Source organism: Notothenia rossii (assembly GCF_949606895.1).
Source record: "Notothenia rossii genome assembly, chromosome: 5".
In the NCBI taxonomy this organism is placed as follows: domain Eukaryota; kingdom Metazoa; phylum Chordata; class Actinopteri; order Perciformes; family Nototheniidae; genus Notothenia; species Notothenia rossii.
This window is the reverse complement of record NC_136903.1, coordinates 26,294,437-26,321,672: the sequence shown is the minus strand read 5'-3', so window position 1 is coordinate 26,321,672 and position 27,236 is coordinate 26,294,437. Positions and strand designations below refer to the sequence as shown.

General features: G+C 39.2%; 1 protein-coding gene across 1 annotated transcript; it reads left to right on the top strand.

Moving 5' to 3' along the window:
• Positions 1 to 11,894: 11,894 nt before the first annotated feature.
• Positions 11,895 to 25,439, top strand: LOC307038772 (monocarboxylate transporter 2; the record flags this gene model as incomplete). The annotated part of the gene is given in 13 exon segments (XM_079680451.1): positions 11,895 to 11,996; positions 12,464 to 12,490; positions 12,493 to 12,523; positions 12,526 to 12,593; positions 12,732 to 12,876; positions 12,966 to 12,985; positions 12,990 to 13,105; positions 13,107 to 13,237; positions 13,400 to 13,598; positions 13,600 to 13,666; positions 20,667 to 20,682; positions 20,685 to 20,891; positions 25,310 to 25,439. Coding segments are annotated over 13 exon segments (1,233 nt in total). The 3' UTR covers positions 25,414 to 25,439.
• Positions 25,440 to 27,236: the final 1,797 nt, after the last annotated feature.

The window sequence follows — 27,236 nt, the reverse complement described above, 5'->3', positions numbered from 1 at the left end:
TCATTGTAAGAAGATTTAACCAGTGCAATGACGGTCAAGCAGCTGTTATTGACAGCTACGCTATGACCGCCATCTGGCAACACAAATTTGGAAGAATCCGGGTATGTACATGATTGGAATGACTTTGCATTTGTAAATGTTGCAAATGTGTGTTTTTCAACAGGAATGTAATACTTTTGCAACTACTCTCAGGTTTATCCAATGGCACACACAGTCATCGTGGGAATTGTGAACGAGAACCATCACTGGATGTTGGTGGTGAGAATAGGAGCATATTTTAAGCTCCAATCTGTATCTATAGTGCTGTATACACCATATATAATTAGTGATTTGCAAGATAACCGGGCCACACATACATGCTGTCACTTATTATTGATAACATCTAAACAATACCCTACATCGTACCTGCCTAGTGTATGGTTCCTGCCTAATGCATGTTGTGTTTCCATGTGAATAATAAAAGGTAATGTACCCCCATGAGAAGAAAACCCTCTTCTTGGATCCACTCGGAGAAGGGAAAGGCAAAATGAGGGTGTGCCTACAGTCTACAAGGTACATTTGATACAGTGTACTAGTTCTGGTGTTGTATGAGTTTTTTGACAATGATGTGCTGCATCTTGACACATGTACTATCTACATACTGTAGAGCCTTTATGAGCATGAAAGGCTGCAAGGTGTCAAGGTGGACAGCACCCTCCCCCATAATCGCCAACAAGACAGCACATCCTGTTGTGTCCTGGCCTAAAAATGTGTGTGAAATGCATTTACCCAAACATTACTCTCAAACTCAAATTCAGTAGCAATTAGACTGAATATCTTGACTTGCTTTTATACATCTTGATCAAAGATGTATTGAATTGTGTCAAACTACACATATACAACATGTCATTTCTTTAAATCTGTTGGGTCATTTGTCTGTATTCCATTTGAGGGTAAAATCATAGACCATGCAGTCCATATACTAATCAGAGTTCTCTTCAGTTTGCAGAGAAGATTTTACTGGGGGAGGCAATTGAGTTTGAAACCTCACAGAAGGCAGTGCACGAGCTGAGGCTGGACATTGCTACTTCTCTCCTCAGAGAATCTGGTTTGTTACCTTTTTTCTCAACATTGTCAATGACTTCATGTAGTTACTTTTATTAATTGTATCTCATAAGTATGCATCAATAACCTAGTATATTAATAATGTGCCATGCAAATTGTTGTACTGTATCACTGCTTGGACCATTGGTACTGTTGGGTTAATATTGACCAGGGACATTATCAGGGTTTTAAAAGCAACAAAGTGGCTTAAGTAGAGATTAGGGTAAACAGTCACTACAGTATATTGTGTATCTTAATTCCAAACTATACAGATAACATATGAAGCATCGCAGGCAGGCATCTTGAACTGCAATTTCATATAGGTTACACACGTCACACTCTAACACACCCTTTCAATTCTGCGGTTTATTTAAGATGTGAGATTTCTCCATCTTCCTCCTTTCAATGTGCTCATTGGTGTGTATTACTTTTAACTGATATCCTCAGTTAATTTTTACCTTGATCTTATTATAATCAAAGCTGTAAAGCTAATACATGTGATGAACAACAAAAGAACCATGAGAACCAAAATTAAATTGATGTGTACAGTGCGAAAGAAGTTTTTGGATGTTTTGTAATGACATTGTGCAGGTTCCCATTCAACAGAGGGTAAGGAGAGTGTGAAAGAAGGAGCAGATGGTTCCTCTGTGCTCAGATTTAATAATTTAGAAAATCTATGTGTTTGTGTGTGTTTTGCCTTTTCTTCACACAAAATAATAAAAGACCACAACAAATGTGTCATTATATAATTGACCTTTTAGTCAAAAATTGGAATGAATCACCTTGACCCCAAATCTGCAATGTGGTTTATCTGAAGATATTGATTACTTGTTGTTTCAACAGATGATCTAAGCAGGCTTTGCTTTTACTGTGGGATGGAGGAGCAGGATGAAGAACATTGGGTAATTTCCTATTGCACATTACAAGTAAAGAAAATGAGCAGAAACATGTTTCTAGACTTTATCAACATAACAATTGCGTTGGTAATTGCTACTATATTTGGCATCTTCAGCATTAACTGATAAAGGATTAATGTTTTGCTTGTTTTTCCATACATTTTTGTTGAAAATGTATTTCTTTCTCATAACACAACATTTATGTTTTTGAAAGATTTTGATAATTGAAGGAATGGTTAGAATGTTAGTGGGAAATACATTAGAGATATTCTATTATCATAAAAAAATCCCATAATGCATACCTTACATAACAAGTATTTATTGTTTTCTCAGATTTGCTGTGACATTTGTCAGCGGTGGTACCACCACCAATGCGTACAAAGGCCTCCAGTGGACCAACCGTACTTGTGCCCTGGATGCACATAATGCCCCGAAGGAACCATCATTAACTGTCCACTGTCATTTCAACCAATGCAACTATTGTTAGCATAGGGAATTATTAAGTGTTCAGTAAAAAAGACCTTTATGTAGTCTCTGTAACTTGATGATGGATTAAATGTCCCCTAACATGACTTGCATGTTCAGTTTGTATTTTCTCAACTCTCAGCAACCAGGGGATAAGTAATCTAAACTCCTTAATACCTACATCAATGAGACATAATACATGCTCTGTAATGGAAGAAAGTATTAAAATACTCCCTTGGGGTGCATTGTGATGATGTATGCTGTCAAAGGTTAGTCAGCTAAATTGAACGTACCACAGGGTGCTGCAAATAACTTGTCTAAATTTTGCGGTACTCGGATGTTATTTATCACGTCTGACTGTGTTTACACTGATCTTTTAGTGTCTAATTAAAAGCTATGTACAGGGATGTGTTGTCTTAAGCAAGAGCACACAAACAGGGGGTGCATATCGTGGCAACCAGGCCTGTAGTAAAATGCACCCCACCCCCAAAAGAGGTTTCTATTAATCCCACCCTCAAGCATTTTTCAGGGTATGGTTCTAGGACAGGAACCAATAAATGGAGAAAGTTTCATGAATGTGACACTTTTATTTTGTAAGATAGCGAGGGGGGGCATATTGTGATGGGCAGGCCTGTCATAAAATGCACCCCCCCCCCAAAAAAAGAGGTTTCTATTAATCCCACCCTCAAGCATTTTTCAGGGTATGATTCTAGGACTGGTACCAATAAATGGAGCAAGTTTCATGAATGTGACATTTTTATTTTTTGTAAGATAGCAAGGGGGGGGGGGGTATTGTGATGGCCAGGCCTGTCATAAAATGCCCCCCACCCCCCAAAAAAAAGAGGTTTCTATTAATCCCATACCATCAAATACGGAGCGAAAAGTTAAACCAGAATAATCAAGAATGTATGAGCTACAACTAAACAACTCACAGTCTGAAAATGACCATTAATAAAAACCCTGAACGTTTACTTTTCGTTTGAAACATCGTTTTAAGGTGTAAACGCTGTCATTTAGAAATGTGCGTTGACAAGGGGTGCATTTCATGACGGGGGTGCATAATTTGACACAACTCCGGCAATTTCTAGTGGAGCCTCCGCCATGGAGCATCGGCACTTTCGGCAGGTTATTCTCATGCTGCTGTTAATCTGGAGATCAACAGACACTAGCGGCCCGTGCATATGATTATATAACGTCCGTTAAAAGACATTATAACATAATGAGAGACGTTCTGCTGTAAGGAGGGACGTTTCACCGACGACAGGTGTTCTTACTTTTATGTAGTTGACGGAGCATTTTTACTTTACACGACACTGTTCAACACTTAATTCTGCATCATCTAAAGATTTCTGAAGACATCCGCGTTCTTGTGACACGTAAATACTAGAGAGATGTATCCATAAATTTATTTTGCTCTCAACATGCACCAAGTTGATGCATTTAACTTCAATATTTAAAAAAAAAAATCTTCCCCCCCATTTGTAAAATAGCACTTTACCAATAAGTTAAGATCTTTCAGTGTTGGACAAACAAACAATGTTACAGTAGGCTACCATCCCTAGAGCCACCAGTGCTGCTAGCATGGCTAAAAAAATACAAACACACTTAGCAACAAATAAACCCAAGTAAATTCCTCACATATAGGTAGAAAGAGGAAACCCGGCAATATAGACAAACTTTCTTTCAAAGACCTGGTTAGACTATTTCAGAGCTATTGCATCACTAACTTACTGAAGTCTTTAACCATTCTCAATAAATTAATAAACAACAACAAAAATGTAGTCAGTGTTTCCATTGAAATTGGTATGCTGCAATTCTCAGAAATATCTGCCTATTTTGTATTTCCTATTAAATTCAGATATTACTTGGAAATGACTCAACACATGAAGGCAATACTGACCATGTGCAACATGAACCCTGATAAAACTTTAATGATCTTAGGTAAGACCAGCACCATGTTGTCTGCTATTCATATGCTGCAGGGTTACCATGGACAGAACTCGCAAGCATAGAGAGCTGACACGGCAGACAGCATAACATTATTTCTCCAGGACTTGTTTGGTGACATTTAGGGGCAGCCTGCACAGACAAACAAGTCCCTGCTGCAACAACATTTCAGACACAAAAACAGATACAGTGAAACCAGCGAGGGAGAAAAACAAAAAAACATCAGGGGTCCAGCTAACGCGTCTAATAACACTTCTGTCCCTGCTATGTCAGGCCTTTCCAGCTCATATTTATTATTCAGAGGGTGTTTCTCTCAATCCATACCACTGCTCTCCCCTTCCCAGTCATTCCCACCATAGATGTATAATTCATCACCTATGCCTATAAATCTTTCATTGTTTTAAGAACAAACGTTGGGGATGTATAATTCAATGATCTGTACACCAAAGTACGCTTTTCCATGAAAGTAATATTACAGAAGATCCTCTAAAAAAGCCAGGGACAGTGATGCTCTTGACATTATGACACAATACTTTACTGGAGATCTATAGCCTCTTCTTATTTTCTGTGAGTTGGAAAGCTGCAGCGGAAGAAGATTGACCCTGTTTAAACCTGACATTCACATGCGTCTCCACATACTTGACCACTTAATCTATTCTATTAACCTACTCTATATGCAAATAAATGGAAGAGGACGCCAGTCTGCCAAAATGTGCCCATATGTTGCCCAGACCACCTCCAAATATGCTCTGGTCTCATGCAATCTCATTGTCAAAATAAGCCAATAAACCTACACTACTGGTACATTTCCAGTGATAGTGTTGGCCAACTTTATAATCCCCAAATGTCAACAAGCGCTTTTCTCCTAATGGAAATGTTTGGTGCCCCTGTCGGCCATAACAATAACTTTAATTTGATCCAGAAGATCTAATATGATTAAAAAAAACAAATAAAAATGTGCATAACGATTTTCTGCCCTATTAAAGCAAAACTAGAAACTGTCTTTGAAACTGTCTGCTGAGCCAGCAGAAACCTTGACCAAAACAACTGTGCACTCAGCTTTGTATAGATCCACATTAATGGTGTGACACACCCAAAGCCTTGGTAATATGCCTCCTTGGTGAACTGTAAAGACATAAAATATGCATTTTATGGCTGAATTAGGAGCAAAAGTCGGCAGGATGTACAACTAAGAGGCAGTTACAGGAGATTTACGAGGCGTTTTTCTTAGCTCTTTGTGCGATAATGGAGTCATCAAACTGTATAAAATTCAACCGTGCCATTTCACAACCATTTGAAAATGCATATCATTTACATTTGCTGAACATTTTGCAAAATGGAAGGCCAAATATATATCTCAAAACAAATGATATGAATAACATTTTTTTATTTGTATTTGATGTAGGTATTGAACAATTTTAATAGTGTTTCTTAGTCATTCCCAGCATTAGACAAAATCCTGTCTGGGCTTCATCTGTTTTAAAGATTTTGAGCAGTTTGTTGCTTTTGCTTTAGTTTTTGACACATTATTGGAACTATTATGGGATCATCAGAGCATTTATGTTAACTGTCTGTGAAGCAGCAAGAGATACGTGAACACGAGGAAGCTTATCACATCTGAAAGGACTGGCTGGGCGTCCCACTGTGTTGACTCGCCCCATGCAGAATTTCTACTTGGTTGTCTGAATGCAATAATATCCAACACTATGTTTTGATATGTTATAAAAGACATGTTAAAGCCAGCTCTGGATGCTAGCAGAGCTCATTGAAACATTAGTGGCGCTGTCCAGATTTGGGGAAGTTTACGTTACAGCAACCCCAGCCAAACTCAAAAACAAAAATAGTATTAAATGGTCCGTATTATGGTTTTTGGTGATTTCCCCTTCCTGTACTGTATGTTAAATGTTCTGCATGTAAAGGGTTTGCAAAGGCTAAAATCCCCAAAGTTCCCTGCAGAGGGAGTTTCTCTCCCATACACTGAAACACTTCTATTGGACTTGACATCAGTATGTAACACTTGCGCTTCTATTGGCTAGCGCCACAACCCATTGTACATGATAGGCTAAGGGGCGGGACATCTCTAAGGGGTTAACCAATCACAACAGAGCCGAACAGCTAACCAATCAGAGCAGACTGGGCTTCAGACAGAGGCTGAAAAGAGGTGCTGCAGCAAAGGCAGTATGAGAAAAATACCTCACATCAAAGCATGTAAACATGTCACAGAAGAGGAACAAAATACAAATATGAAACCTGAACATTTGCATAATAGGGCCCCTTTAAGTTTGAGGGTTAGTTAATCCCACGTTGTGCATAAAAAGCATAAAGGATTGTTGAGTCAAAGTCAAACTTTTTAAATGTTATAACCAGGATATTTTTCCAAACCTAATATTTTATTGGTCCTTATTTAGTCAGAAATATATTTGATAATGACATTTTGATTAAAAAAACTCACCTATTCAATCTGGCTTTTCATGTGTGATTGTTTTTGTATTATTTGACTTTAACTTTAACTATATATTTATTTGTTGTTCCTTTCTTCTCTTTTCTTTTTTCTTCACTATTATCTGTAAAGCGTCTTTGAGCACCTGTAAAAGCGCTAACAAATTAAATCTATTATTATTATTATTATTATTATAATCATAGAAAATTAATAGATTTGGAACACATTTTTCAGGGTTGTAAAGTTTTTGAAAAAACAAAACATTGTATGACTTTACTTGATAAACAACCTTTATATAAAGGCAGATGTTGATCTGGGAGAGGGGATCCCCTCCTCTGTTGCTCTCCCTGATCCCTTTAAACTGTGGGGTTTTCTCCGGAAGTTTTTCCTTGTACGATGTGAGGCTCTAAGGACAGAGGGTGTCGTTTTCTCATACTGATATTCTGCACAAACTGTGCTGTTGTATTTGCTGTAAAGTGTCTTCATGGGCATAGGAAGCATCATGAATGTGGGGGGGACATTTTTGTAATGGTGGTTAGGTCGGTTTGATACTTTTATATACTAGCATGAGGAAAATGATGGGTACATTTTGTAATTTCATCCAGTAGTAAAGAAACGAAACATATTTGATTATTAATTCATAGCCGTCTTTTAATTAATAAAAAGCAGTTTAAATGCCCATTTTTTGTACATTTATATAAAACAATAAATATTTGTGAGAGTGCATTGAGAGATATTGTTGTGGAGAGTCATTTATATATAAAACGCAAAATACATTTGTGAATCCTTCTGTGAGCATTTATTAATATTGAGACTGATCTGACTCCATACAGATGTTAAGTTCACCTAGGAATGGTATCATTGACTTAAATGTTCAAGTAAATGTTGTTCTTCTGTCTATATTGGTCATATGATGCCCCTTGACTGAAATGTTTCCTGTTCAATATCCCCACTGATTTCCTTAACATTCTGGGATGAGAGTCCACTTCACAATTTACTCTAAACTGTCATTTCCCTTTCATCACTCACCTCAGCAATGGACCTCTCTCCACTGTCCCTGTGATCTGCCTCTGACTCACTCTCAAGCGCCTAGATGTCAAGAGAGGTGGTTAAGTGATCATTATTTATTGAGCCTATACTCTTTCACATTGAATCATAACAAGTCATACTGAATGTAAATACAACGGACTCTAAAGTAAGACCCAGTCTGTGACATTGGACATTTTGAAGACTCAAAGTCCCAAGCAGTATAGGTATAATATTAGCTAGTCTATGTAATGTGCACAGAAAATAAATAGTTAACTGAATACTGGGTTGGAAATCGCCTATAAGCACGTTACCATTTTGAGAGAGAGTACCGAAGTTAAAGAACTGAGAAAATAATCTCTTATCGAACTGAGGCTCCAGTAAAACACACTGACTGCGTCTACATGGACATCAGTAAGCCGTTTATGAGTATTATCCCGTTATGATCATATTGGGGATATGGTGTTTACATGAGCACAGAGAGATCGGGTTATTCATGTTCCCTGTTTACATGATACATACTAGTAACCTTTTCTCATCTAAACTATTCAGTATTTGTATCTCTCATGAAGATCATAAAGACGAAACTCTGCTCCAGAAGTGAGACGCTTTTGCCGCCACCACCGCCATCACTGTTAACTGATTAACTGCTACCAGCTGATGACTTACTTTCCTCTTCTTTGAAAAAAAATGTCGTATGTCCATGTTGTCTGGGGGAGAAAACATATCAAACAAAGAGATCGTCAGCTTTGATTTTCGCTTTATTAACAATGTCCTGAACACTTGCTGTGTGTGCCTTACCTCCGCTACCTGCATGTCTTCATACAACAGGTCTGAGCTGTTCAACTATGAAAACACTCCTTGAACATGCGCGCGCTATGTGAGAATCTGCCTTGGTACAACGTAGCAGTGAAAACATGGTACGGCGTTTCATTGATTTGGGCTTTCTCTCGATAAGCAAGTGGAATGGATTTGATAAGCAATGACACAGCGCTCTACAAAGAGCGGCGAGTGGATAGACCGATTCACGGACTTTCCACATGGTAAAAGTGGGGGGTCAATACTAATCATTTGAAAAAGTGGGGGGGACTTGTCCCACCCTCATATAATAGCTGCGACGCCCATGGTCTTTACTGTAGGGTATTTTTTATTATATATACAGCACCCTGGCTCGACCAAAAATCGTTTAAAAATGTGCTATATAAATAAAACTTGATTTGAGTTGTCTAAATGGAGATCGGCTAAGCTATCGCAATATATGCTCCAACCGTCCACACTCACAACAAAGGCCTATACAGACATAAATAAACCAGCGACTGTATTCGCCATGACACAGACAGTCTGTGGTTTGTACTTGTTTAACTTTTATCTAGTTTCTGAACAGATATGAGGAGCTGTGCTCTTGAGTGCTAACAGCTAACGGCTGATGTTGGTTTTCTGCGGTTCTCATTGAAGATGACATCACGGCTCCGCCTACACTGCGTTACTATAGTTACTGCCCCAGCTCCTAAACTGTAATGGAAGTGCAGCATTAAAGTGAACAGGGCCTAACAAGGCCTAACAAACCCGTACTAAGTCGAGCAAGGCCTGCGGTGGAAATGCGCCATAAAGTTCACAATTCAGTGACGGCGCTAGGGGGTAGCTACATGGGCTCAAGCCCCGGATGTTTATAAAAAAGCCCCGAATGTTTCACTTAAAGCAATTTTTTTTAAAACGTCTCGTGAGTAATGTGCAGTACTGGAGTCCAACAGAGAGGTAGCAGCTGCGGGACAGTAGCCTGCGTACTGCGTAGCCTTCCCTGCCCTGAAGAATAAGTTATCCTTCGTTAGCGTGAAGAGTCTGCTTTATGCGCTCCGCAGTAGCCCTGCTGCGAGGTTCCGGCGAGTTCACAGTTCATGAGCGTGCTCCACTAGCACCCCCCCCCCCCCCCCCAAAAGAAAAACAAAAACTCACTCAACTTTGCCTCCCAAGTGTTGTTTTCGGCATCTAGTAACACTGAGGAATGGTGAAAATGGGTTACAAATGTCTGTTGTGCACTGCTCCAGTGCACATGTGTTACATATAACTTGTTTTCCTATAACAATGCAGGCCATAAACATTATAATTAACACTCTTTTATGACTCTGCCGCCTTTACATCGTTTTTCTTTTCTTTGTCTTGCTTACTACACTGTTGCTCATTTATTGTCCTTGGTAGACCCATCGAAACTTTCACCTGAACATGTAAGGACTGTTCCATTTTATGCTGTGTCAGTTGAACACATTGCAGCATGTGACGAGGGGAGAGGGAACAGAGCTGGCCAAGATGGCTTCACTGTGACCAAAACAGGTGCTGGGCTTTGTTTGAAATCTGATTTTCCATGTGTTGTTATGTCATGTCTGTGTGGGGTTCTTTTTGGTTATTCTTCTTGGCTTATATTGTAAACTATTAGGGTCATGATCCAGATTTAGGTTCAGACCGCTTTCAGTCCAATCCAACGGGAGGTGGGTAATCTCCTTAATTAAAATGCTTGAAAATCCTTTGTGAACATGTTCTTATGTAGTTTTTGAAATTCCATTATTGTTATTATGTATTTCTAATCAACTGAAAAAGAAAAAAATCCAATCATGCAAAATTCCTCTAATCTGCTTGCACTGACTGCCTGTGGTCCAAAGAGATGACAAAGTGTTTACAATGGCAAATTTAACTTTTTATTTCCCTTTTCTTTTAGGGAACTCTTGTTCTTAGGTTGTTAAAGATATCCAAAAGCATTTTTTTTATTAATTATCTTTCCAAATAAAGACCTTTACTCTTTTAAATGTAATATCCAGCTGTTCATACTGTAAATGTTGTTCATAAAAAACAAGAACACTGCAGCAGAAAAATATAAATCCAATCTTTTAGAATGTTTTTGTCAAAGAACAATAAAGGCAATGTTTAATCATTAATGTATTTCTTAACAATTAAGTTACATCACCATGTCATAAACAGAATCAAGCAGCTGCTCTGCTATATATACAGTTTAATGATTCTTTTTGTATTATTGTAGTTTGGACTATGAACCTTGAAAAGGTTAAGTGTAGAATTACTTGAGCTCATGTCACTCGAGTGGAGACAGCAAGTCACTTAGTAATAGAAAACCTGAAGCGGAATAATAGATTATTCTTACTTGTGTCCACATACTGTATCTTGCTGAATTGTCAGTGAGATGCTTTTACAGTTTTGAAAATAATCAAATAGTAACCTGTTATCTCACACACACCCCTGATGTTAATATTTCCTCAGTAAATGTAGACCATTGGCGTATTAGCATTTAGTCAGGCCGGCTTGATCTCGGTGACGCATCAATGAGGTTGAGTTTGGAACACATATATAGTACTTGCTGGCTGATTAGATTTGTGATTAAAGTAGATGCAACCTTTTGTTTGTTAATGCCGAGATAAAATTATGCTTAACCTCACACATTATGAAATCATGGTAAATGGACTGTACTTATATTTAGCGCTTTATCAGGTCTTTACGACCCCTCAAAGCACTTTATATACTGAGGTCATTCACCCGTTCACACCTCATTCATGCAGTGCGGTACCACTTGCTCTTGGGAACTAACATTCATACACATTCATACACCATTGGCCATGGCATCAGGAGCTTGCCTAAAGATAGCCTAAAGATAGCCTACATCAATATGTTGACTGCACGGGCTGGGATCGAACCCACAACCTTCTGGTTGAAAGAAGACCGCCGTCCCTCGCAACAACACTCGCCCATCATGCTTAATTTAATTGCATTCTTGTAAAATTGTTGTTTTGTTTTTTTATTCACTGCTATATTCATAGTATGTGTGTGACTTTTTTAATTGTCTAACAGATGCAAGTTAGAATGTCCAATACTACATATGCAATATAAAAACCACTTTGTGTAAGTTATCATTTTAATAAATACTAAAAAATAAGCACCTTGTTAGAGTAATGAAAATGAAGGCAATGTGTTACTTAAACCTTCAAAGATGAAAAGATATCACCCAAACATTTGAAATGTGGCAAAAATCAATCATCATGGACGTCCCAGTGAAGGCTCAGAGGGAAAGGGTAGATGTGGCCTCAGCAGCAGCTCCTGATGGTGGCTACGCCTGGTTCATCCTGCTCTCCAGTTTCCTTGTGTGGTGGCTGTACTCTTCCAGCCGCCTCCTTTGTGTTTGTTTTCCTTTTCCCTGTCTGTGTTTGTGTGGGCGTGGTGGCTGTCACTCCTGGCTCCCGGCTCAACCTCCACTCACCTGCTGCAATCAGCTGTGCACCCTTCCCTACTACACACCTGATTCCCATCAGCCATTTACAACGGCATATCAGCGGAGGCTCCACAGCCTGTCAGTGCCAGATCGTTGTTTAACCCACAGTGGTATAACTCCTAGCCTACTTAGTATTATTAAGCTATTTCCTCAAACACTCAAACACTACGTGTTTTCTTCTTGTGCTCCAGGATCATTCTCCGACCGCCGTGTTGTCGTCACCTGCACCAGTCGCCATTCCAGCCAGATTATTCTCCCCGCTTCTCCACCTCAAATAAAACCTTTTTTCAACACTCTGCCGTGTCCTGCGTTTGGGTCCTCTCAGATACGTAACACCTTGCATTTGGCCTGACCTTCGGTGTCATTGTCATCCCTTTGTTGTATTTTACGTTGAGATACATACTTTGAAACCACAGCAACAGCAACATCTTGGATTACCTCTATTGTCGTAGGCACCTTTCACATTGTGGTAATTATCCAAAACTCTTGTTCATATACATTTGAAATGTATATGGTTGTAAAAAAAATGATATACACTGAAGGTCATCAGTAACTTCTTTTAGCGCTCCTTAATTTTCTAAATATTCCACAAACTTGTCCCTCTGAAGCCCCTGTAGCAAATGCACTGATTGCTCGCTACAGCCGTCGCTCTGTAGTCATAGCGGGAGGACTGATATCCAGCGTAGGAGTTGTGTTTGGGGCTTTTTCGCGCAACCTGATTGAACTCTACCTAACTGTCGGGTTTCTAAATGGTAAGTAGTTGGAATAAAACACACACATACAATTCAAACTCAAAAACATATGCACACATCCTGAGATTCACTGATCTCCTTTGCCACAGGTTTAGGTTATGCATTGACATGGACCAATCATCTTTTTGGGTTTGTACTTTGAGAAGAGGCGTCCGATGGCTAACGCCTTGGCCTGTGCTAGAGAGTGCCTCCTTACCTTTATCCTGACACCCCTATTCCAGCTGTTGATACAGCTACTCCTGGAGGGGTGCTTTGCTAATCTTAGGGGGTATTCAGTTTAACCTCTGTGTTTGCGGGATGCTGCTGAGACCCCTAAAAGCCACCAGAGTCCTGACCTGTGAGGTCAAAGCCAATGAGGAAGGCTTGTCTTTGGAATTGCTACCAAAATATGACTTGGAGGAAAGAAGACCAAGATGCCTTGAGGCGAAGGATCTGTGAATACCCGGGGGATCTGATCATGTTACTAAGAGGGCATTCCTTGAGGACCCTGACGAGATACCACATTTAACCATGACGCCACAAGATTCTAACAATAAGAATAAGATGACTGGACTAAGCACCAAAATCATTCGTTATATAGATTATACTATCATCATAACCAATGCTCGATTCATGGTCTACTCAGGGTTTGGGTTGTTTGCTGGGCTGGGTTTCTTTGCCCAAGCTCTGTTCCTTGTTCCAAATGCCCGTGGTAAGGGGATTGAGGAGTACCAGGCTGCTGCACCTGTTCGGAAGGTTGTTCTTTGGCTGGCTAGCCAACTTGAGACTGGTGGAGACGATACACTCAATTTAGTCAACACATTCTCACTCCCAACTCGACCTATGTTGACGTTATGTCAGGGTCCCTGTCGTCACTTTCCAACGCAAGGGGGGACCCTTTAGCGTCGAGTTTCAACTATCAGGGAGTCCCATTGACTTGCATAGAGCTCCCTGAACATTGGTAATAGACGAGTTGGGATCGCGGCGAAATGCTCTCCGCAGATCCATTCTCACAGCGTTTATCAACCTTTTTCTTACTCAATATCAAGCCACACATATTGTTTTTATTTTTTTTTATTTTAATTGAATAATTTCGGACTTTTGTTGCTGTCAGTTAGGGGGAGAGTAGGGGCTCAGAATACTGAAATCTGTATCGTTTTTTCTTCTAATTTTGTATTCTTTTCTAAACCACACACTGTTATTTACTCAACAATAAGACACAATTATCCTTGTGTTTATTTATTTGTTTGATTAACACTAGGACCGCCAGAGGTCACTGTATACCTAAAACCGCCAACGGGTAAAATGTACCCACTATAGATTTTCAAGGTACAATGTTATTTTATTTATCATACAGAACAGTGAGTTTTGATCGCACAGGGATGAAACTTATACCAATAGAATCTGTGGACTCTCAGCTTTTCATATGATATAGGTTGTGCAGATAGCATGACGTTTAAAATATCGCTAAGAGTGCTGATTTAAACGCTTGGTGTTAGACTTGTGTTTTGTTTAGGTACAAATCTCTCTATCTCTCTCTATCGATATATCTGTAATGTTCTGTTCTATGAACATATAATTGTCTACAATAGACGACGCGGACTACTTCTCTCATTCCGAGTGTCCATCTTTATAGAGAGGCGAAGTCACGCCCATCTACTTCCGGTCCATGGGACCCCGGAAGCGAAAAATTATACATTGAATTCAATGGAGAGAGAAAACGTATCTTTTGATCCCGTTTGAATTGTGCCACGAACTACACATATGATGTTTGTCAATCTTAATCAATCATTTCCATGTCAAAAAAGTCACATTTTGTCGTAAAACTGTTGAAATATAAGACTATAAAAAATACGCGACTACAAAGACTACAAATCCCAAATCCCATTCTGGGTCGCGTATGATGTCACAGGCGATAATGCTCCAAGTGGTTGAGACTCGTAATTAAAGCGAAGAAGAAGATTTCATAACTGATTTATTCCCTCCAATAAATATAAGAGATTGCTCTAATAAATTCACTTTTACAAGATGCCTGTGTGCTTTGTACCATGTTGTAATCACAAAAGTGATCATACCACTTGCTCGTTCTATCGCTTCCCGTCTGATGAAAGGACCAGGAGTCGCTGGATCAGACATATCAGGTAATATCATAGGTAATATACATGTTGTGCATGGAACATAGTCAAGTTAGCTACCTAGCTAGTAGCGACGAGTAGCGAGCACGTTAGTTAGCATTACATTACTAAGCCTTGTCATTTTTAGTAGCCTTACCATGAAGTTATTATTTTATTACATGAAGTACACCAAAATGTTAAACAGTAAGAGTAGTCATCATGGTAAGTATTTCGTGAAACATTTGAAGAGTAGCCTACTGCGCCCTCCACCGGGTGCTAAGGAAGCAGTTCAGGGAGAGTCGAAGGAAGGCAGGCAGGCAGGCAGCTTTGCATGACATTCTTCTGGACGTGTTTCATTGTGATGATAGTGAGAGTGAGTCAATCTGTTTGTTGGAAAGACAGTAGTTGAGTGATTACTGAGAGAAAATTATTAAAAGAGATAATTATTCAGTGTTGTTACTTTAAAGTGTTGTTACTGACCTTTTTCTCTTTTATTTTCTTTACCTCACCTGTAACTGCTGAGACCCTGAGGAACATGCACACTGACCTGCTCTGGCAACCTGATTTCCACTGTATGTAATAGTATTTGGTTATGGTATATTATTTATATACATCAAAGGCACAATGCACCCCCCAGAGACACACATGTATTGAGTGTGATATTTTGCATAGGTCATGTGAAATCATCTTTACATACTAGAAAACTGTAGGAGCGGCAACTTGTTTTGAAATTGAATTTTTAATATCCGATAATAAAGTTGATCTGTTTTCTTTATTCTTCTCTCTTCCCAGCTCCATCCATCACCGTTCTCTGTTCCTGCAGGTCCTGCTTGCTAATCAATGCTTTATTTTTTTACACAATTACAAATAAAGTCAATGTATTGTATGACATGAAGTTGTGCTTCATTCTGACTCAATAATAAATTCATTCTGCCTTCAACTGCAAAATGATTGTGGACTGCACCAACATCCATGTAGCTGCCCCCAGTAAGATGAACCAAGCAAAGCTGACACTCAACATACAGCTGTGCTCTTAAGTTTACATGAAGAATTTGTGAAATATTGGTAATTATTTGGAAAAAATGACTGACGATGCAGAAAACTTTTTTTATTTAGGAACAGTGGTCAAGTGAAGCATTTATCACTACATATGTGTCACACTTAAAAGGCAAAACACACTGGCCAAATACACCTCGTTTACAACTCCCCAGTTGACAGCCATGACTCTGTCTAAATTGTACCCCCCAAGCACCCTCTTCATGGAGTGGATGAAAGTCCCAACCTCAGCACAGCACCAAAATTGCTGGCTGTCAACCTGCCCCGCCTGTGTAACTGCCACTGAGGATTTGTCCGCTGTCCTACGGTGGCTGTCTGGATGGCAGCTTGCTGGTCTCTGCTCAGTCGCATTGAGGCAAGAATTGCCTCAAGCCCCCGATCCCCATGCTCCTTCACCAGCTCCGGCACTTTGAAAATGGCCTGATGTTGAGGCTGCAGCTCTGGCTCAGGTGACAAAAGCCATGCCATGCCACGCTGCGCCCCTCAGTGCAGACCTGAACCAGTCTACTTCCTCAGTGGCGATGTCTCTGGCCAGTGGGTTGTAGGTCTCCTCTTGCTGTTGGTAGAGTTGAGACACAGGCTGGACTACTTTTGAAGTGCCAGGCTTCCTCCACTGGCACTCAACTTCTGTGGAGCTGATCTGCCACATGGCAAATATTGCCAATGCTGCAGCGTGGCTGCATTTGTACATCCCCCGTGCACAACCACAGACAGCGCTCTGCATCGCGCCATCCTCTCCCATGTAGATCTGTACAAATAAAGTAAGTACCATGTTTGTTAACATGCTATAATAGATTGAATGAGCAATACAAGGATGGTCCGGATCTGGGGGTGGGAGGGTTTATTTTTCCATAGTTTTGTCCTCTTGTCTGATTGTTGTTATTGTTTGTTTTTTCTGTATTTTTTGTAATTTGTGTTGTATTGGTTGTGATTGTACATTGTATTTTTTTTAAATGTGTATTACATTTTTGAAAAACATTTGATAAAAAAAAATGGATTTGGTCCGGATCTAGACTCAGTGTGTAGTTTATGAATTAATCAATGCTCTCTACATTAGGAAAACACATACCAGTGTACCAGAGGGAGTCACACACAGCTGTGCCAAGATAACCAAACAAATTGACAAGATAACCAAAATCCTTGAATCTACACACAGCAAATAAACTCAAATGACACAACGAGATGTAAAAAGGAGATCACACATATAGTCGATATAAAACTGGCCGCTTCAATCTGAAGAGCAACTAAAACAAAACACGGGAGTGTACCTTGTTCTTGTGAACACTAATGTTATCCATAGCATACACACCCGTATACAGTACACCCGTTCTAGGTTCTGATTGGCTCTCTAGGTTGGCACTCTAGCTTCTGACTGGCTGTCCAGGTTGTCAATCACAGCCGTGGGCATATTATACTAGTCGGCTCGTAACATCGCTAAACTTTTTTTCTTGACGGTTTTCTCAGTCAACTAATGCTATTGATAACAGTAACATAAATTAACACAGCCCTGCACACTGCAGTCATTATATGCCGGGTCTTTGGTTCATCATCTTCTTTTTCATTCTCCTCCTTATTGACTGACATTAACGTTAAACATTGCACTTATGTTACTCACCGAAACCTTGTAAAGCCGGTCCCGCATGCTGGCTCTTACAGAACCGACTAACTCCCCTTTCGTGTATGTACAGCTCTCAACATGCCCAGACTTATAGTGATTTTCACCTCGTTTTATACTTTTATTCTCATTCTGAAAGAATGAGGGGAAATGTGCCAACGTGACGGCCATCTTTGTGTTGGTGACGCGTATTGTGCGGGACCAGAGACATGTAGTTCACTGAGCGGCTTAACACAAAAAAATGTGTTACTTCACAGTTTTACGACACATTTTTATTTTTTTGACTTGCAAAATGTTCTTTTAAATTGACAAACATCATATGTGTAGTTCGTGGCACAATTCAAACGGGATCAAAAGATACGTTTTCTCTCTCTATTGAATTCAATGTATAATTTTCCGCTTCCGGGGTCCCATGAGCTCCCCCGGAAAGGGAGGGACTTCGCCTCTCTATTCAACTGGCACGTAACCTGCACACATGCATTACGTCCTCAACGTGAGCTCAGTCATCCAAGATCTTGTATTCTCCAAGATGTTACACTATCTATAACTATCTATCCATCTATCTCTCTCTCTATCCATCTATCAATATATCTATCTATCTATCTCTCTCACTCAATCTATCTCTCTATCTATAAGGAACCGCAGTAGACAAAAGGCGTTGCTATAGCAACACGTCATGTTTACGCTGTATTTTCTGAGGTAAATATTACCCGCTGGTGGATATACGTATAAATGGCTTTTTTTTTCGGCGATTTTTTCAATCTGACTTCATATTGACAATTGTTGACAACAGAGGCTGCTATATAACACACTTTCAGGAAAAGTCACGGACTGGGAGACTTTAATATGTTATTGAACAAAAGTTACATACAATCAAAAAACAGCTGCGGGTAAAATTTACCCGTTGGCGGTTCTAGTGTTAATAAACAAATCCCATGATTAGTCCTCAAGCTCTGTGATTGGATGTTTGAGTGGCAGTTCGCCGAGGGTTACGCCGAGCGTCAAACAGCACTTTGAAATGGGATGGAACCACGGCAGACTATCCAAAACTGGATTTGAATCAACACAAAATGATCCTGGGGACAAAATTCCAGGTGTATCGCTAAGTGAAAGTGTGTTAGCATTTGGTGTGAATGCTGCTTCACAGTTATGACAACACTCCTGAACTCCATGTCTCGGAAAAATAGTCAGACACATATGCAGTAGCAGTAGGCATTTACCTTTGAGCTGAAGCAAGCCAGGCAAGCTGTTTCCCCCTGCTTTCAGTCTTTTTGCTAAGCGAAGCTAACTAGCTGCTTAGGCTAGGCTATCAATCTTCACATCGCAAACTTATAAAGAAAGAAATCAAGCACTGTCCAAAACAATTCCTGTAAAGAAACCATGTACTGCCGTCTGCCGACATAAATAATGAATATGGATGTGGAAGCCACTGTATGCACAAAACAGTTGATGTATCAACCCAGTCTCACGGCATTTCGTGTTCACCAACACGATTTTTAATCTATGGATTCGTGTTCACCAACACGATTTCCCCCTTTTTTTGTGTTGCACAGCACGATTTTAAAAGCAATGTATTTCTATTTGGTAGTCTTTCCGCTTTTTTTTCGTGTTGCACAGCACGATTTTAAAAGCAATTCTGTTGGTAGTCTCACAAAATCGTATTATTTCGGACTTTTGTTGCTGTCTTTGAGGAAAATAAATGGGGCTAATTTTTCCTTTTAATTTGTTATTCTTTTCAAAATAACACACTGTTATTTAGTCAACAATAACACACAATTATCCTTGTTTTTATTTATTTGTTTAATTCTATAATCTCTGGCTTTTTTGCCGTCCTTCAGGAACTGAATTTCAAAATAAAAATAACCGGAAACAGACGTAGGCCTATAAGGGACATTTCGAGCATCATCGAGTTTAGGATGGCCGAAGACACTACACTACCCATAATCCCCATTTAAAATGAACCGATTAAACATCTCTCTGACACAGTTTAAACGCATTTCAAGTGGAAGAATTGTTCGTGTCTCCTCTTCGTGTCTCGGGAAGCTGGAAGCTGTATTATTTTCAAAAAATAAAAAAATAAAAAAATATTTTTTAACCATAACCGGTACTTTACACAATATTGAGTCAAACTTATCCTTGTTTTAATCCTTGTTTTATTTATGTTAAATTGTTGTTGTCGGTTAATTTTCCATTTTATTTATTTTGGTTTAAGATATCATTATTTTTTATTTATTATTATCATGTTAGATGTTTAAACTTTTCTGCATTTTATAAGGCAATATATACTTTTTTGTTTTTGTCCGTAGACTACTTAGGTTATTAAAGAGTTATCGTGTCAAAATATAGGAAATGTATTAATATTTTATTGTATAATCGGTACAGGAAATTACATCATTCAGAGCACCACCTATTGGCCAAAGACGCTGCCACCGGCATTGCGATCCATCCTCTGACAAAGTAAGTTGGGTCACTAAAGTCTGATACATGTTTTGCTTCGATTTAATAATTGGGGCTTTTTTTTAAGCCTTTACTCGCATGGTTCATCATACATACTGAACTGTTCTAAGTCTGAGAAATGCTTTCGCCATAATCAGCAAAGCAACATTAATGTGTAATAACAAATTAAAAGGAAAAATGAGCCCCATTTATTTTCCTCACAGACAGCAACAAAAGTCCGAAATGATACGATTTTAAATAAAAGCAATAATCGTGGCTTGACATTGAGTAAGAACATGTTTTTATGAACCACACAGCTTCCGGTCTTCCTATAACACGTAATGCCGTGAGACTACCAACAGAAATACATTGCTTTTAAAATCGTGCTGTGCAACACGAAAAAAAAGGGGAAAGACTACCAATAGAAATACATTGCTTTTAAAATCGTGCTGTGCAACACGAAAAAAAAAGGGGGAAATCGTGTTGGTGAACACGAATCAATAGATTAAAAATCGTGTTGGTGAACAAGAAATGCCGTGAGACTGGATTGGATGTATATGTGTGTCTCCCACCAGGTGCAGTAGCTGAGAGCTTCAGTGATTCTGCTGATACTGTGTTGCTTCTCTGCCCGCTGGCCTCCTCATTCTCAAAGCTGGCAGCTTTCAGCTTAGCGTACGGCCTGGTGTACGGGGCCACGGTCGCCATCCACATCACCGTGCTCTGTGAGGTGGTGGGCGTCAACAGGCTCGGAAGCGCCCTGGGGTTCTTTATGCTCATACGCAGTAGCGGAGGCATGCTTGGATCACCCATTGCTGGTGAGTGAAAATGATGCTTTCATAGTTAACTGCAAGTACACAGTGTGCATACTGTGCATGTCAAAGAGAAATGGGTTTCAGCTTTAAGTTGTTGCTGTAAAATTCCCTGTGATCTGTTCCAACAGGTCATTCTAGCTGCAAGCTAGAAATATTACCAAAAGCTACCAGTACTGGAAGAACTATTCAAATCCTTAGGCGCTTTCACACAAAGTACTTTTCCCAGGAATAGTTCCCCGGAAATCTTTAGTTCCGGAACTATCTAGTCGATTGCGTTCACACCGGAATAAGTCCCTGAGGGAGGATTACGCGAAATGAAGCCGCTGACGTCACTTCTTCTTCTTCTACTTTGGGTTTACTGGCAGGCCGCAAACAACTTCACGGCGTATACTGCCACCCGAAGTCCCCGGCCGGAAGTCCGGGGACTTCGGGGACTGGCTTCAGTAGAAGCTGCTGGGAGTCTTCCCAGCAGCTTCTACTGAAGCCTTCCGAGTGAATCGCCAGAAGCGCCGACACTTCCTCATCACTCCACCGCTCCCATGTTTTCTTTTGTGTTGCCATAAGTTAGTCTCTCCACCAATGCTAATGCGAGCAAATAAAATGGCGGCTTCACAAAACCTTTCGTAGTTTTACGGGGCGTGGTTTGCAATTCGCCCAGCCAATCAGAAATTGGAACCTTTTCCTACCCAGGAAAGTATCACCTCTCTAGCAGGGACTGAAAAGGGGTGAAAAGGTTCCAGAAAAAAAGTTCTAGTTCCAGATCTTTTTGGTGTGAACGCAAAATCCCCGGAACTTTCGGAACTAATACATGCATGTCAAAGTACTCCACAACAAGTAAAAGTCCTACATTCAAATGTGCAGAAATATCAGCAAAATGTATCAAAATGACTTATTCCACAGAAAAATGGCCTCCAAATGTTATGTTATTATATAAATGACATTTTAATATATTGTTAAAGGGGCCTTATAATGCTTTTTCGGGTATGTCCTTTCTCGTAGTGTGTTTTTAAAGGTTTCTATGCATGTTAATGGTCTGCAAAAGTCTGCAAAGGCCCTGATTTCGTACAGAGGGTGAAAAGACATGCCGCCGCACAGGCAGTATGAGAAAAATAAAGACCTTATTGAAGATTGAAGAGTGTAAACATGTCACAGTAAGGGCACAACATATAAATATGAAGCCTGAAAGTTTAGCATAATAGTGCCCCTTTAATCAAGTTACATTTTACTACATTCTTTTTTAGCTTTTCGTAATAATCGGGTAGTTTCTTTACATTTTTGTACATCAAACTGTTCTGTGGTTTAGATATGACAATTGTTTATTACATGTTTTTCATGCAAAACCTTATTCTGAAAAACGAGCAAAGCTTCAAATATAAATGTGGTGGTAGATGTAGTAAGTAGCTTTTAATGTAGGCCTACCAAAATTATACAGCACAGTACTTGAGTTAATGACCTTAGTTACTTTCCTCAGCACAAAGCCACACCGAGAATAATAGAAAAGGATATTACATCATTTTTTGAATGTTAACCTTTCTGTTAGCTCAGGAAAAAAGTCCAATAATTTACTCAAGGTTACATTGCCCGTCATTTCCCCATGCCTATTCATCCAACACATTACATGTCACACAATGGATATGCTTAGACATTGTTCTGCATTGTAACCACAGCCCACTGAGCCTATTCAACAAAAATGAGATTTTTATACGTTCATGACATGCAGCACCACCCTTCAATTAATCAGGAATGTTGTCATCCGGTCAATCCCATAGGACCTGAGGTTTTTATTCAGAGAGCAACTGTGCACAAATTATAATATCATGATACTTTATGGTTGTGTTAATTTCATGGATGATTGATTCTCAAAGATTCTTTTTTTCCCTTCTAAATGAAGTTTCTTTCCCACTGACTTTCCAATGTTACTGGTGACAGATTCATACACTTCAAAAGAACTGTACCGGAAACAAGGTAGTATTTACTAGGAGTAGATAAAACAGACATCGTGTAAATGCCAAATAAGAGATTTGCTCCAAACTGTGACCAAAGCAATAAATAATGCTTGTGGACAAGTTGAAAACACAACAGTCACATAGTATAGGTTGATACAGTGAAAAAGAGCAACATTGGCATAAATGTAACACTTGACAAATGCATGTCCAACATTCACTCTCCTTTTAGCTCTGTTTTATTTTCCACCAACAAACCAGAAAGTGTATTGCTCCCCCACCACAGCTTTTTCTCTCCCAAAATAAGAATCTAGTGTATACTGTAGGTTCCTGTAATATTTCCTGTCCCACCATCCCTAAAAAGTAGCTGTGAAAACATTTGGAAAAAGACTAGATTGGCAGTGGCTAAACAGCTTCTCAAAGATGTCAGCTACCTTGGCAATCTGTATGCAATTACCTTTAATGCATCTATTCCACTATGAGAAACAAACAAATCAACTGAAATCCCCTTGGCATATCCAGCAGTTTAGTTTTCCAGTTCTCTATTTGTGAAAACTGCAGCCCACCACCCACAGTGCTGCCCTACAAACCAGTGAGCATTTGATCCCTGTTACTAGGGTTAAGACCCATTTTCACACATAACTTCAAACAATAGCAATAAATACAGTCTGAAAAACACACAGCATGACTTTGGCACCCAGGCTCAGCAACCCCTGCCAGAAAGTGTCCCCCGTCGGTGAGCACAGCCAGCAGTAAATCAGCCAGGCAAACTTCTTCAACAGAGTGGAAAAGAAACACAGTCACATTATTGTAGTCCAGATTCATTTGATGGTATTTATGGATTGTTAAAAAGGTTGTAAGTTAGGCAACATCAAAGTAATTTATGATAAACGACTGCCATTATTTTGCTTAAGTAGGTATAAAACTTCCTCATTTGCCCGGTATATATTCTTAGTTTTACTATGTATTTCTTCAAAAGAAATATGCTAGAAAACACAATAAATTCCTCTTATTTCTATGCTCTGTGCTACACTCCCAATATTCCTTTTAATAGCCCCACAACTGGTGAACAAATTCCTTCACCGTTCCAATTTGGATTTAAGCAAAACCACTACTGTGATTGTTAAATATAAGGTCACGCTTAAGGCAAAAACTGAAAGAAAAGCTCATTAAAGAGGTCGTAGTGTTCTATTTATAACTTGCATGGTCCCCCTGACACAGAGACAGTTTCATACTTATTTGCTGTACCGTTCTGTACTTTGAGCACTTTGAAGACCGGAGAGTTGATGTTGAGGATTCATCAAAGCGTTCTAATTATGTTTCCATCACGGGATGAAGGCACTAGCACCACTGCCTTAGGATAAAATGAATCTTCGTGCAAGGCTCCCTGCCTTATCTCTTCCTCAGTCTTTTGCCTCATTCAAAACTATTTGTACATAGGTTCACAGTGGACATATTTCAAAGCTTTTTTGAAACCATGTCATTTGTAGTACTGTGCCTCGAAAACCAAGTAGTTTATTCCAAACTGGTTGTCTACAATTCCATTTGAATATTAGCTTTCCATCTTTGTCTTTTGAAAAATGACAACATCAATTAAAAGGGATGAGAAGATGCACCATACCATTACTCAACATAGCCTACAATAGACTATGCAGATTTGTTCTTGGTTGTCCTTTTCGTACACATCACTGCACAATGTATAACCAACTTAAATGGCCTTCTTTAAATGTAAGAAGACACACGCATTGGCTTCAGCTGATATTTAAATGAATTTATCTTAACTATCCCCCTTATTTAAAGCAGTATGTTGTACTCTGCTCACCAATTCATCAAGTTAGACATTCTGTTCAGATTTATTTCTCTGTCCCCTCTGCAAAAAAATTGATTGGCAGAAGAGCGTTCATGTTCAAAGCCCCAACTTACTGGAATACTTTACCTGCTGCTATTAGATCTCTTGCATCATTGGGTATATTTAAACATGCATTGTTATCTCACTTTCAACTGGTCTGTACTTGTTATTAACTGATATTGATGAAACTGATTTGACTGTCTCAAATTGTAATGATTGTGTGCATTGCTTGAATTTCACTTAACAGACTGTATGTGGTTTGTCTTGTGTGTCATGTTTTGCATTTTGTCTTTTTGTTTATGTATGTCTGTAAGTTGTTGCTATTATCGGGACCCCCTTGAAAACGAGATGGTGCATCTCAAGGGGTTTATCCCAATGAAGAAAAATGTCTATATATCACAAATTACTGTTACTGTTAAAAACGAATATAAGATGTTAAAGGATTTATTCTCCACTTGTTGAAAGTAAAAGCAAACTGAACAATACATGTGTGAATGCATGTGTGTGGAAATATATGCTGTGATCTGGCCACCATAGGTGCATTTTAGTAGGGGAATTCATGTTAATACTAGACTAAAATGTTGATAAATATGGCTGTGTCAAATCACTCACACACTTTTTTCCTTTAGGATTCTTCATAGACAAATCGAGTGACTACGGAACGTCTTTCCTCATGTCGGGACGGAGTGGCCTTCTTCGTCTCTGCTCTGTTCCTGCATCCTCCATCAGATGAACCGCAGGGGTCAGAGGTCGACCAACCGAGAAGCCCGATATGCATATGGTCAAGTTGGGACAAAGTGTCAAAACTCAAGCCATAGAGCTGGACATAACATGAATGAAAGAAAAACCTGTTTGTGTTGCTGGGTAAGTTTGATAAGAGATCGTTATTAACAAACGCAGACAGAGGCTCTAGTGTTTTTACAGACCTTAAGGGAGTGTACACAAATTATTAGAGGGGGCTCAGAGAAGGCACAACTTTTGTTATTGTATTTTAAGTGTTCAGTGCAGGGGCAATTAGAAAACACTTTTATGACAAACTGCAACAAAAAAAGTTAAAATCTATCTTTATTTTATGCATACGTTTTTTGCCAAAAGATGACAATTTATCATTTCACTTTTATAGTGTGTATTGGCTGCACACAATGTGAAGAATTAATGTTTTATAAAGATGTTCAATGTTTAAGTCAGGGTAGTTTATCTTAAATTAGTTTTGCTTTTACTCTTTTAGGGATTGATGCTTATTTTTGTATTCATCAAGATTTTAATTGGGGGTGCACCGAATGGGAAATTCTTGGCCGAAACCGATACCGAAAATAGGAAACAGTTGGCCGAAAACCGAATGCCGAAAGGCCGAAAATGATTAATACAAATATATATATATATATATATATAATGTATACATTTTTTACCAATGTTGTTCAGCTGCCTGATTATGGAAAAATAAATGATTATGGCAAAACTTAACTTAAATAATAATCACTATTATGGGTCCATAAAACATTTATTCAGCACTTTTGAATGCATACAGTACCTTAATTCCAAGTCAAGTGCATTTTCTTTTCTCTGTAGGATAACTACAACGAAGTGCATTCAGAACAAAGCCAAGGTGCTTTAAAACTGCATAAACATCTAGGCCAGTAGGCCTACAACAAAATAGTGTAAATAAAGACTGTAACAGCCAGGCCTTCAACAACAACAAATGCACCTATAAGTGCATGCATACAAATGTGCAAACTGGATAAATCCACATGAATGTAACTATTTACAAATGAAATTACAATTGAATTTCAAGAATCTGTAAATAAGGCTGTCTGTCCTCATAAGCAAAGTAGTAAACATTGTATAAAGATACCTAAAGTGAAAACTGGATACAAAATCCACAATCAATTACAAATTAAATTACAATTTCAAGAATCTGCAAATAAGGTGGTCTATTTGCAGATTCTTGAAATTGTAATTGGATCCTCATGAGCAATGTAAACAACATTGTATAATTTAGATACCGAAAGTCCAATATATTGAACACTGTGCTGCTGTCATTTCCCCCTAATGATAACCTGAGATGGCGAATTATAACTCACAATGAAAATTGTTCAGGAAAGTGGGTATAGAGTAGACATGTAGAACTAGATAAGCTTATGATAAGCCAGCCTTGTCTACTTATTAAGGAAAAGTGGGAGGTTCTTTTTAATGAACAGTAGCTTCTCTGATTTATCAGCCATAAGTCTGTTCCTCTTCTCATCAAGCACATGAGAGGCAGCACTGAACAGTCTCTCGCTGTCAGTGCTTGTGATTTGATCTTACTCCGCATATTTGTCCGGGTGTTTTGATTTCAAGTGGTGGAGTAATCCCGAAGTGGTGAAAGTCTTTGCAGTTACACCCCCTCGAAAAATGTCAGCTGAACAAGTTTTACAAATCGCAATCCGCGCCTCTTTCTCTGATATTTTTAAATATCTCCAAGCGGCAGACATGTTGGCTGTGAGCCAGCCGCGAGCATGGTCGCACGCCGTGCTTGTCGCCGCGTTTTGATTACGTCATCACAACAACACGTTAGCT